Source organism: Platalea leucorodia (assembly GCF_965183815.1).
Source record: "Platalea leucorodia genome assembly, chromosome: 3".
Lineage (NCBI taxonomy): Eukaryota > Metazoa > Chordata > Aves > Pelecaniformes > Threskiornithidae > Platalea > Platalea leucorodia.
Window position 1 is genome coordinate 126,794,028 of NC_138825.1, and position 13,072 is coordinate 126,807,099.

General features: G+C 61.9%; 1 protein-coding gene across 5 annotated transcripts; it reads right to left on the minus strand.

The window, feature by feature from the left end:
• Positions 1 to 819: 819 nt before the first annotated feature.
• STMN4 (stathmin 4) lies at positions 820 to 3,712 on the minus strand. 5 transcript variants are annotated; one of them, XM_082305923.1, is made up of 5 exons: positions 3,661 to 3,706; positions 3,159 to 3,254; positions 2,273 to 2,478; positions 1,896 to 2,087; positions 820 to 943 (listed from the first exon to the last, which is right to left on the minus strand). In XM_082305923.1, exons 1-5 carry the CDS (start codon positions 3,671 to 3,673, stop codon positions 884 to 886), a joined length of 567 nt encoding a protein of 188 aa, XP_082162049.1. In that variant the 5' UTR covers positions 3,674 to 3,706; the 3' UTR covers positions 820 to 883. The 5 variants fall into 5 exon arrangements, with proteins under 5 accessions (XP_082162049.1, XP_082162048.1, XP_082162045.1 ...); XM_082305922.1 differs by having other exon boundaries at positions 2,273 to 2,481; XM_082305919.1 differs by lacking the exon at positions 820 to 943 and adding an exon at positions 1,194 to 1,392 and having other exon boundaries at positions 2,273 to 2,481; positions 3,661 to 3,712.
• Between the last annotated feature and the right edge of the window lie 9,360 nt (positions 3,713 to 13,072).

The window sequence follows — 13,072 nt, forward strand, 5'->3', positions numbered from 1 at the left end:
TTCCACAGCCCTTCCCTGTTTTCCTCTCCTGCTTTCGCTCTCCACAGGGGTGATCTGCCTTTTCAAATAACCACCTCTAAAAGCTGATGGCCTTCCAGCTGCTCTAGCGCAGAAAAGGGGATTTCATCCAAGAGTTCCCACAAAGATGATCCTCGGGAGGTTCTTATGAAAACCAAGCAGCTCTTGGGGAAGTCACGGGGCTTTTCAATTTCACCCTTCAATAGGACCATCAGCATCTCCTACAGCCAGATAAAGCCTTTGGAGCAAGCGGGCCTCACTCTCTGACCACCTCCAATGGGAGGGGTCTCTTCTCCCCCTTCCACAAAATGGTTCCGTAAGGTCTATGGGCAAATAACGCCCGCTTCGGGCAAGTGGCCCTGAGTCCAGGCAGGAAAAAGGGAGGGAGGGAGGGACACCAAGAGATGCCACTACCCCTCGATGGAGTGGGATGGAGGAGAAGAAGGAAGCTGGAGGGATGCCCACCTGCCCGCCCTGCCTGCCCAGCACCAAATTAAACTCACAGACGACGCACATTCCCCCCCCCTCTTCCCTCCCCACCCGCTCCGTCCCCCCCCGGCTTTTCCCCGGGGGGCCACCTCCTCCGCTTCGCCAGCCCTCGGCTGTCTCCTCCGGACCTGGTTGACGGGTGGCTCGTGAGACTCACCAAGGAGGTGGGCATCCCAAAGCCAGCACCCTCCCGCCCACCCTCCCTCCTTTCTCCTCCCTCCCCACCCTCCCCGAAACGACTAGGATGGCTTCACTGGTCAACTCTTTACATTCACGAACAAAGAAAGCAGAGGAACGTCCACCCTTCCACCATCCGACCTTGCGCTGTGGCAGCCTCCGCCACCTCCCCGGAGCTGTCAGTCCAACCATCGTCTCTTTATCTGGAGGCTTCTTCCTTGAGCTCCTTGTTTTTCCTCACTTCTTCTGCGTGTTTGTCCTGTGGGAGGGGGGGTAGGAGGGAAGGAGGGGGGGGACACGCGTTAGCTGGACGGACTTCGGGGTCCCCACGGGCGGGCCAGCGGCTTCGGAGGGGTTCGAAGGCACGAGGGCGTTCGCGAGGTTCATCCCCGGAGGGACACCACCGATGGGTCAACAGCATCCTCTCCTCCCCTGGGGTGTTTTAAGGACTGTGGAGGCACTCAGGGACAGATTGTCCTCGCCCTCTAGCTAGGAGGTAGACGTCAACCAGACGGGATGGACCGGGAGCCCCAAGGAGATGGGGTTAGCTCGGATTGTCCTTCATTATCTCGTGCTCTCTGCCTCTGACCCAAGGCTAGCTGAGGCGTTTGGAGAAGGGCACTGGGCGAGCTCCTTGCAGAAGGGATGTTTTGGAGGGAGCTGGAGGTGGTGAGGGTGGGACCTTCCGTGCTGAGGTTGGGAACAGACCTGCTTCGGGGAGAGAGAAGAGGTCTGCACAGGCTGGCAGGGTGGAAACATCTCCTAGCACGGCAGCACGGACGCCTCCAGCTCTGCTGAGGAGCTGATGGCTCCACGGCCTCTGGGGAAGGGACCAGGGGAAGATCTGCCACCCGGCAGGTGGGAAAATTGCCAACGGTGGGGCCAGGCCATCATGGTGGGACATGGGGAAAGCAAAGGCTTTGCATGTCTGCAGATGAGCTGTGGGTCCCAGCTCTCCACCCACCAACCGCTCACGAGCCTACGGACACGTCAGGCTCGGTGGGTCCCTGGGTAGGACCCCCCACCCCGGGTGGGACTCTGCATTTGGGTGTTGCTGCACGGTGGGAGGGGAAGAGGGGTCCCCCCCTTTTGGTGGTGTCCCCAGGGGGTAATGCCACCCCAAGAGCCATGCAGGGTGCCCGGGTGTCCTGTGACACCCTCCTGGACCGGTGTCCCAGCACATTCCCCCTCCCTCCTCGCCAGGCTCTCACCTTCTCCTGCAAGCGCTCCAGCATGGCCGCTAAATGGGCCTCGCGGTTCTCCTTGTTGGACTCCATCTTCTGTGCCAGCTTCTCTTTGGCCATTTTGATGAAGTTGTTGTTCTCCTCAATGGCCTTCTGGATGACCTCCCGCTCGTGCTCCCGCTTCTCCGCCAGATGCTTCAGCAGCTCAGCCTCCTGGTACTGCGTGGGCAAAGCGGACACGATGGCCACATGGACCATGGGTTCCTTACCCTCCTGGCCAAAACCATCCCCTCAGCAAGGTCCCCAAAGGTGGGTGTGCCTTGCCGAGCACCCCAAGCGCAAGGTTGCGTGTCCCCATGGCACGTCCCCATGCTGCAGTGCCATGCACAATCTGCTGGACCTACCTTCCTCCTCTCCTCCGCCGCCTCCAGCTTCTTCTGGATCTCCTCCAGGGACGGGTCACGCCGCCGGGGCAGGGAGGCGTTGAACTCGGGGATGCCGTCGAACGATGGGGGCTTCAGGATGACCTCGAAGGACTGCCCCGAGGTCCGCTTGTTGAGCTCGATGACTTCCATGTCGGAGATGACGCACCAGGTGAGGTCTACCGTGTCTGCTGGGAGAGGGGCACGGGCTGACTGCCGGTGTGGGCGCATCCCACCCCTTCGGGCAAACCATCCCGGGGTCCCACACTTGCAGCCCACCCCCGCACCACCACCTTCCCCGATCCCCACTGGTTTCACCCAAATCCTTGCACCCCGAATGCACCCCTGCGGTTCAGCCCCAATGCCATGGGTTGGGGTGGGGACTCCAAGACACCCATCAAGGGGGTTGAGCTGGGAATGTTTGGGCGAGCTGAGAGGCTGGGCATCCCCCCGAGGGAGAGGCAAGCAGGCAGGGCAGCATTCAGCCCTGCCTCAGGGATGGGGAATGGGACCATGAAGGCTTTTTCTGGCTGCAGAGCCCCCCACAGCTAACCAGGAGGAGCACCCCAAGGCTGAGCAACCCCCTCCGCTGCCGCTGTCGCCTCTGGCCCCGCTGCCATGAATCAGTCTGAATCACCCGACACCGTCTGCCTTAAAATACCGAGCCCACGCCCCGCGCTTCGTGCAGCGGAGCCACAGCAGAGGGGGGCTGCCCGAGCCCCCCCCCGGTCCGGTACCCCCAGCAAACTGTGGAGCCACCTCTCTCGGTTTGAGGGTGACCCCACTCATGCCAAGGGGGGGTCTGCAGCCCCCCGCAGCCCCCACCGTTCATGCACCCCTCGGCCGTGGGTGGGCAGCAGGCTCCTACCTTCATACGTGTACGCCGGCTTGTTCAGGGGGTCCGAGAGGAAACAGGAGCAAAAGAGGGAGACGAGAGGCAGCTCCTTCATCTTCTCTTTGTAAGCTGGGAAGAGATGGTGGGATGGGGGTCAGAGGGGTGGGGGGGTCCTGCCAGGCATCCGCGTGCCGGGGAAGGGCTGGGACGGCGGCTGGCACCGAAATTTGCCCAGATATTGCAAACAGGCTGATTTGGGTGGGGGAAGCAAGGTGTGCAAAGGGGAAACTGAGGCACGCAGAGGCCGGGTGCTTTACTCATGGCCATGTGGGTTACGTCTAATCTGGTGTCTTAACCCCATGCACGTCCCCTTGCTGTGAGCGTCCCAGGGCAGGGGTTAACCCGGGGCAGAGCCATCCCCAAGGCGGTTTGGATGGGGCCCCACTCAAACTGGGGGTGCCAGGGTTGTGTTCAGGGGCTCGGGTGAGCCATGCTGTCCCCTGTCCCCACGCGCGGCCCTGCGACGGTGCCGTACCAGCCAGAGTCATGGCGTGACAATCCTTGGGCGTCTGCAGCAAGAACGTTCCTGGGACCTGGAGGAGGAAAGAGCCAGGATCAGCGCGGGGTGTCCCAGGGGCTGGGGGCGTCACCCAGCCCTGCCCACCCATGCCTGCCCATTGCGGGGTGTCCTGGGGCTGGGGACATCGCCCAGCCCTGCCTGTCCCAGTGCGCAGTGGGAGAGCTGCCCACAGACGGCCTTGGGTGCACGCTGGGGGGGCTGTGGTGGGCACATGCTGGTGTGGTGTGATGGGGATGCACTGGTGTGATGGGGATGGACTGGTGAGGGGGGCACATGCTGGTGTGGTGTGATGGGGATGCACTGGTGTGGTAGCGATGGACTGGTGAGGTGGGCACACGCTGGTGCGGTGTGATGGGGATGCACTGGTGTGATGGGGATGGACTGGTGAGGTAGGCACATGCTGGTGTGGTGTGATGGGGATGCACTGGTGTGATGGGGATGGACTGGTGAGGTGGGCACATGCTGGTGTGGTGTGATGGGGATGGACTGGTGAGGTGGGCACATGCTGGTGCGGTGTGATGGGGATGCACTGGTGTGATGGGGATGGACTGGTGAGGTAGGCACATGCTGGTGTGGTGTGATGGGCATGCACTGGTGAGGTGGGCACACGCTGGTGTGGTGTGATGGGGATGGACTGGTGTGATGGGGATGGACTGGTAAGGTGGGCACATGCTGGTGTGGTGTGATGGGGATGGACTGGTGAGGTAGGCACACGCTGGTGCGGTGTGATGGGGATGGACTGGTGTGATGGGCACATGCTGGTGTGGTGTTGTGGGGATGCACTGGTGTGATGGGGATGGACTGGTGAGGTAGGCACATGCTGGTGTGGTGTGATGGGGATGCACTGGTGTGATGGGGAGGCACTGGTGAGGTAGGCACATGCTGGTGTGGTGTTGTGGGGATGCACTGGTGTGATGGGGATGCACTGGTGTGATGGGGATGGACTGGTGTGATGGGGATGGACTGGTGAGGTAGGCACATGCTGGTGTGGTGTGATGGGGATGCACTGGTGTGATGGGGATGCACTGGTGAGGTAGGCACATGCTGGTGTGGTGTTGTGGGGATGCACTGGTGTGATGGGGATGGACTGGTGAGGTAGGCACATGCTGGTGTGGTGTGATGGGGATGCACTGGTGTGATGGGGATGCACTGGTGAGGTAGGCACATGCTGGTGTGGTGTTGTGGGGATGCACTGGTGTGATGGGGATGGACTGGTGAGGTAGGCACATGCTGGTGTGGTGTGATGGGGATGCACTGGTGTGATGGGGATGCACTGGTGAGGTAGGCACATGCTGGTGTGGTGTTGTGGGGATGCACTGGTGTGATGGGGATGGACTGGTGAGGTAGGCACATGCTGGTGTGGTGTGATGGGGATGCACTGGTGAGATGGGGATGCACTGGTGCAGTGGGCACACACTGGTGTGGTGTGATGGGGATGGACTGGTGAGGTAGGCACATGCTGGTGTGGTGTGATGGGCATGCACTGGTGAGGTGGGCACACACTGGTGTGGTGTTGTGGGGATGCACTGGTGTGATGGGGATGGACTGGTGAGGTAGGCACATGCTGGTGTGGTGTGATGGGCATGCACTGGTGAGGTGGGCACACACTGGTGTGGTGTTGTGGGGATGCACTGGTGTGATGGGGATGGACTGGTGAGGTAGGCACACACTGGTGTGGTGTGATGGGGATGCACTGGTGCGATGGGGATGCACTGGTGCGGTGTGACGGGTACGTGCTGTTGGGATGGGCACCCACTGGTGGGATGGGCACCCACTGGGACAACGGCAGCAGCCCGGCACACGCAGCCCTTCCTCGCTCCGGGCTGCCCAGCTCCTGCACGACCCACACGTGTGCACGCGTGTGCCGGGAGCAGCCTGCAGACGCACACACGCACGCGCACGCACACCCCACGGACCAGTGCGACCGCTTTGCAGAGCCTCTGCTGGGACCCAAGGCCACCCCTGCTGCCGTCCCCACTTGTGTCTGGAGAGCCCCAGTCCTCAGCGCGCCCCTGGCCAGGCCACAGGCAGAGGGGCTGAGGCACCGGGCCCCTCCCCGGGTCCCCCCCATCCCCGGGGCGCAGAGCCCCGGGGCGAGCGCAGGACCTGCCGTGGGGCGGCAGCACCCAGGGACGCGTTAAAACCCAGGGGAGCCAGCGCCACCCCCCTTTCCCAGGGTTTTGGGGGACACAAACGGGATGGGGGTGGCATCGGAGGGGTTTCCCGGTGGAAACGCCCTTCCCAGCTGTGCCAAAGTTGGGGCTGAGTTTGGTTTTTGGAATTATTCGTGGGTTTTGTTTCTAAGGGGGGGGAAAAAAAATCTTTCTTTAAAATAGGGACACTTAAATCCTTGCAGCCCCCCCAGAAAAGGGGCAAACCCCCTCCGTGGGCATGCCGGGCACTGCCAGCTCCCGACGCAGCTCCATCTGGGGGGTTCCCGAGAAATCCCGACCCCTCATCCCCCATCCCACTGGGATCTGAGATGGGGATCACACAAATAACCTGCCCGCAGCTGCTGGGGTCGGGGGGGAACAGGGACAAAATGGGGGGACACCCTGCCGGGGACACCACCTTCGCTGGGGACACCTTCCCTGGGGATGCTCCCCTCTTTTTGGTGACCCCTGGAGCCAGGGCTGGGGGGGTTGGGGGTTACCCAGGGCCGTACCCACGGTGCCAAGGCAGGGTGGGGATGCTCTGATGGCTCGTGTGCCGACACCAGGCTGTGCCTGGAGCTCTGACAGCCCGGCTGGGAGCTGCCTGCCTGCGAGCAGGCAGCTGAAAACATTATTCTTGCTCGTCCCTCCCCGCTCCTTGCGTTACCACCCCAAATCCTTATTTTCCTTGGGATCGTGGGAGGACCTGGCTGGATTTCATGCTACAGAAACCCTTCTCCCAGACCTCCTGTGGCGTTCACGCCCTGGCTGGAGGGCAAAATGCCGAGATCGCCCATCAGACCCAAACCGGGGAGGACGATGGGGTCCATCCCCAGGGATGCTGCCAGCCCCACTCCTCCTCGCTGGATGAAGATGCCGCTCAAGGTATTTGGAGGCTCCTCCAAGAGGGAAACCCCTCCCTGCTGAGCTCCCTTCCCTCTCTGCTTCCCGGTGCCCCCCGACCAGCGCCCAGCCCCAGGGGAGCGGGGTGCAGTCGGGGCCCCGCCGCTGCTGTCACCCCCAAACCGAAGCCTCGCTCAGCCCCGCAGCGTGGGAGCGATCCCGCTCCCGCCGAGGCGCACGTGGCGGGGAGGGGGCCCGATCCTTCCCAAAAGGCTGCAGCCTGGTTCCACACCCTGATGGCCGCTGCAGATCCCCTGAGATGCTGGGGACCCCCCCAACTCCCATCCTCTTCCCTAGAAGAAGCCCCCAGCGATGGAGGGCGGGATGGAGGGGCTCCCCGCTCCCTCCCTTGAAGCTTAGCCAAGCCATGGATGCTTCCCCCCCTTTCTCCGGGGGAGAGGCAGGATGGCAGCCGCCTCCTTCTCTTTGCCCCCCTCCCTGGAATAAATATTTCAGCGCCTGCTGAGAGCAGGTCACCTCCGCCAGCATCTTGCCACCATCAATAATTCAGGCTGGCCCTGCCCTCCTCCGCCCCCCCCACATTTGGGGGGCTCCAAGCGAGGACACCCCCCCCCCAGGGGTCCTGAGGGTGCTGGGGGGTGCTGGTCCCCCCCTCTGAGGGTGCTGGGGTGCGGAGGAGGATGCTGAGCCCCATCCCCGCAGCGTGGGCGTGGGCTGCCCCCCCCGTGGCAGGGCAGGATGAGGCCGTGGTGCGGAGCCAGGGAGGTAGAAAGGGGGTGCGGGGGGGGGGGGTCCCCAGTAGCCTGAGCTCGGGCGGGGGGGGTGCAGACCCCCCCGGCTCATTCCTGCTTCCAGGCGGATGGAAAAAGCCCCGCCGATGGGGGGGGGGGGGCACCCCAAAAAGGGGTGGGGGCGCGGGGGCGGGCTGGGGGCTGCGAGGAAGATGCTGATGGGGAGGGGGACCAAGAGGGCTGTCGCGACCAGAAAGCGACATCCGAGGACCCCCGACAAAAATCCCCCAACCCCTCCCCCCCAAAAAAAACTTTTCAACCCTTCGCCTTCCAACCCCCCCCCCCAAAAAAAAACCACCAAACCAAGGACCCCCCAAAAAAGCCCCGAGGACCCCCCCCCCCCGGTACTCACCCACCGCCGGTGCTGGGGCTGCTGCTCCGCGCTCCCCGGGCTCATTTAACGCGGGCGCGGGGGGCTGCGCGGAGCATCGCAGCCGGGGCCCCCCCGCGCCCCCATGACATCACCTCCCCGCTCAGCCATTGGCGCAGCCGCGCCGCCTCCCCGGATTGGTCCGGAGGCTGTGCGAACCGGGGAGCAGCCCGGTGACATCACGCCCAGGAGCTATTTTCGGGCGGGGGAGGAAAAAAAGGAAAAAAAAGAAAAAAAAAAAAAGAAAAAGAGAAAAAAAGAAAAAAGCAAAAAAAGAAAAAAAGAAAAAAGTAAAAAAGAAAAAAAGAAAAAAGTAAAAAAGAAAAAAGAAAAAGAAAAAAGAAAAAAGAAAAGAGAAAAAAGAAAAGAGAAAAAAAGACAAAAGAAAAAAGAAAAAAGAAAAAGAAAAGAAAAAATAAAAGAGAAAAAGAAAAAAGAAAAAAGAAAAAAGAAAAAAGAAAAAAGAAAGGAGAAAAAAAAGAATAAAAGAAAGGAGAAAAAAGAAAAAAGAAAAAAGTCAAAAGAAAAAAGAAAAAAGGAAAAAAGAAAAAAAAAGAAAAAAGAAAAAAGAAAAAAGAAAAAAGAAAGAAGAAAGAAGAAAAAAGAAAAAAAGAAAAAAGAAAAAAAGGGGAATAAAAAATATATATATATTTAAAAGGGGGAAAAAATGATAAAAGCGAGGGGGGGCAGGAGGAGAAGGGGGGTGGGGGCGAGGGGCCGGATTCGGCCCAAAAATGGGGGTTTGGGCGTTTGGTTTTTTTTAGGGGGGGGTGGATTGAAAAGGCTGAGCGCGCGGTGGGAAGGGAGCTTGGGCTCCCTGCGGGAGCAGGACAAAGCTGGAGGGTGACAAAGTGACAAAGGAGGGGACTGGGAGGGTTTAATGGGGTGGCGGCTCCGGTAGGGCCAACGCACCCCGCGGCCCTGGGCCCCGCGCCGGCGCGGGCTGGCGGCTGTCCCCCCCGTCCTCCCAGGGCCGGGCTGCGGCCAAGCCCGCCGCGCCCCAGCCCCGAAGGGACGCCAGGCCTCCTGATCCTCCTGCAAACTGGGCGACGGGAGCGCGGAGAGGCCGAGTCCCAGATCCCGAAACTATTTTGGGGCGATGCCGCCGTGGATGCCGGGGCGAGCGGAGGTCCCCGGGGAGCCCCGGCAGAGCTGGGACACCTCTTAAGGCCGTGTCCTTCCCCTAAACTGAGTCTCCTTCCCCCAGATCTGCTTCGCTCTGGCCTATTTATCACCGACGGCTCCGTCTGACGGCGGTCACAGGCCCGGCACCTCCGGGGAACCGCGCGGGTATATTTAGGCAGCGGTCTGCTCCGTTATGCAATGAGCATCAGGGCGGCCGCGGGGAGGTGGTTCCCCCTGGAAAACGAATGTAGGGTGGCTTTGCAAAGCCCACGGCCTCGGGATGTGGGGAAGGACGGGGTGACCCAGCTGGAAACGGGGGTGCCATCGCCTGTGTGACGCCGCAGCTCAGCCGTTTGGGTCATGGCGGGGCAGCTGTAAGGCGGCCCGCTCTCGCACATCGCCTCCCCGTGAAAGGGTCCTTTAGTTCTCGGGTGATGAGCGAGCTCCGCGCCGCAACCCCCCCCGGCTCGGCAGGGTTCGGGTGCGTGGGTGCCGTGGGCAGGGTGCCCGCGGGACGGGCGAGGAGCTGCAGGGGGACCGGAGCACGGCCCTGAGACGGAGGGGGCCGAGGGGAGGAAAGAGTTGAGGGACAGCGGCCAACTGGGGGACAAAGAGCCGTTGTGGGGGCCCACGTGGCCGCGGGACGGTCCCTGCCGCGGCTGGCACCGGGGTGCGCGGCACCCCGCGGCGGGGGGTGCGGGGGGCTCTGCTCAAATGCCCCTTTGAGCGCCCCGTGGTCCGGGCTCGGGGCACAAACCCCTCCTCGCCGCCCCGCGTTGGTGGCCGCGGTTTGGCTGCGTGGCTGGCTGGGGTCGCTGGAGCCCGGGGAGATGCTGGGACCCCTGCGGGGGGTCACGTCTTGAGGTGCCTCCTTGTCCCCCAGCTCCGCAGCACCAGCGGTTGGGGGGACGGAGCTCCTGGAGCCCCTGGGCAAGGCTGTGGCTCTGGGGACACTCAGTGGCCACCATCCCTAAGGGCTGCCACCCTCCGCCCTGCAAAGCCTCCTGGCTGCTCCGACGCTGGGAACTGCTTTTCTCCAGCAGCACGTGCTGGTCTGAACGAACCGAGGCACAGAAAAAGGAGGCCAAGGAGATTTGGGTGCACCCAGGGTGATGGGCTGCCACGGGCCACCCCTTCCCCATCCACACCGTCCCCACCAAACCCTCCCCGGGGCATCAGCCTGGCGTGGGACCGTCCCCAGCTCCGGGGGGGGGACACGGCAGGGGGTGGCTGGAGGAGACGCTGGCCATGGAGCCAGGCTGACGCTGGGAAGGAAAGAGCCGCGGCAGTGAAACGAGGCCCCGGGAGGCGAAGGGTTTCCCTCTTCCCATGGCTGCAGCCGGCTGCCTTAGGGAAACTTGCTCGGCATCCCAGTGCCGGCACCCAAACCATTCCCGGGCAGGGGCTGAGGGACTGGGAGAGATGGGGGAAACCTTTCGCCGTGGGCACGCAGCGCGTGGGACCCATCGGCAGCCTGCGGCCCGACGGGGCTGGAGGAGGAGGACGGCCGTGTGCGAAGGTCCGTCTGTCCCGGGATGGCCCTCGGCCGAGAGCAGGGGAGAGCCTGAGGATGGGGTGAGCATCTACGGCGTCCTCCGGCCGTGCTCGGGGGGGATGCAGAGCCCATGTCCAGCCCTGCAGCCCCCCCGATTCCTCTCCCAGGACCTCTCCAAGGTCCCCCCAAAGGTTCGGTACCCACAGATCCTTCAGGAAGACCCACAGGTTTGGCTCCTCCGTATCCCAGAGGATTCCTGACCCTGGGAAGAGGCGGAGGAGGAACCAGCAGATCCCGGCCAGGACACAGGCTTTGCCTCAACCCGCCTGCCCCAGCGCTGGGGACCGGGGTGCAGGATGAGTCCCCAGGCCTCGGCGTCCTCGGGGCTGCTGTGCACAGCCCGGGAAACCTCCTTTTTTCTTTTTGTTTTTTGGGGGGGGGTCCCCACTTGCCCCCCACCCCTCCGGGATGCTCCTGGCTGGTACCCGGGGTGAGGGAGGGCTGGGGAGGGGCGGGGAAAAGGTGCTGTCCTCCCTCGGATTGGGTAGAAATTACATCATCGCCGGGCTGCGAGCCAATGGGAGAGCCGCCTGCTTCTCCGAAATATCGCCCCTCCTTATAAACGGGGGGGGGGGGGATGCTGGGGAGGGGGGGTCAGTGGAGCCTGATGGGGAGGGGGCTTCACTGCAGCAGCCCCAGCCCTTCCCCACCCAGGTACCGGGAGCCCCGCTCGCTCCCCACGCCCACCCGTGACCCAGCGGTGCCCACCCACAGCACTGGGATGGATGGGGATCCCGGGCACCCCGCAGGAGCAGGGCCCATCGCTCCCCCTCCTGCCACGAGCAGCCAAAAACCAGGCTATCATAATAATAATAGTAATAATAATAATAGTAATGATAATAATAATAAAGGAGATGCTTCTAATTGCTGCGAGGAGGAAGGTCTGCGCTCGGGAAAGGTCCTGCAAGTAACGGGCGCGGCCCAGGCGGGATCTCAGGCGTCGGGGAAGGATGCGAGGGCCGCAGAGGAGGGTCCCACAGAAAACCCGCCTGCTCCTCACCGGAGCTGTCCCCAGATTCGTCCTCCAACGTCGGATGTGCGAGCGAACGGTCAGCCCCGGGGAGATACCACCCATGGGTGCAGGCTGGGTGCTGTCTCCCGGGCCCGCTCCAGAGGGGAGGTCCATGTCGGTGGGAGGAACGGCTTCGCTGCCTTGGTTTCCACTTAAAGCCATTTCTCTGCCTCCGTGGGGATGAAATTAAGCTCAGGGGAAGATGCAGGTACCATTTATTACCCTAAAAACTGCAGAGTCTTAGAGCCAACCAGTTCATTAATTCATATTGTTTCCTGCAAGCCAATTTTTCACCGAATGATTCAGAAAAAAAAGACAAAACATTTCAGTTTCGCCACCCGAAGCGATGCCTCATTTCACCTTTTATTGCCATTTTTACGCCAGGCACCTGCGCTGGCGCTGGCGGCCACGGGAGGAAAATGCTCCCTTCGGACCTGACAAAGAAACGCATCCTTCTGCTCCGGCCCCGGGAGCTCAAAGAGCTTCCCTGGCTTTTTATTGTTCCCGAATAACGCCTCGCTTGTGCCTAAAGTGGCTGCGGGATGCCCAAATTCCCAGGCAGCGCCAGTTTTTGGGGGGTGATGGGCAGCGTCGGGATACGGCGCAGGGAGGGAGATGGGATGCTCGCGTTGATTTTCCTCCTTTCCCCGTATCCAGGGATGCTCGGTTGGAAAGAGATAACGTCAGCCGACGTCAGGAAGGCGGAGGACCCCCGGGGTCGCCCCCGCACCGCACGCCTCCAACATCTCCCTTTTGTTTTTCTGCCACCAGCTCTTGTTCCTAAGGAGCATCCTATGCAAATGGTGAGAAACCATGGAAACCACCCGTTAATATCGGCATCCTGGCAGCGAGGTCCCGGCCGGCCGGGCTGCGCCAGGCAGCGAGGGCAGCACGGCCCGCCGCCCACCCTCCCTTCCCCAGGGCATCACCTTTAAACCCCAAGTGCTCACCGGGATGGAAGAAAAAGCCTTTTTGGCAGGATTAATATCAGGCCAGACACAACCCAGGGTTGCAGACGATGTTTTTTTGTCTCCCCCCCGCCCCATCCCACTTCTGAGCCTCCTCCACCTCCAAACACCAACTACACGTCATCACCTGACTCCCGGAGCTGGGGATTTATAGAAAAGCCCCTCAGAGGGGTAAAGCCACAGGGAGAAGGGGCGGAGGAGATGGGTCGTTCCTCTCAAGGACGTCCCCATCGATGGGGTTTCTTGCAGAGGGGAAACACACGCTCCTGCCTGCGTCCAGCCAAGCCCTGCGGGATTTCCCGTCCCCGAGGCGCTGGGGCGAGGGCCACCGGCCCCTGCTTCACCCACAGCAGGGAGACTCGGAGCCCCGCAAGCTGCAACGCGTGCACAAGCTCGGAAAGCCCCCAGATGGTTTAATTTACTGTTTTAGATACCTGAGACCTTCCCAGCTTTGATCGGTGATGGAGAGGGGCAGGAAAAGAGCTGGGGCGATTTGGGCACAGAGCCATACCAGAAGAGCAGTGTTTAT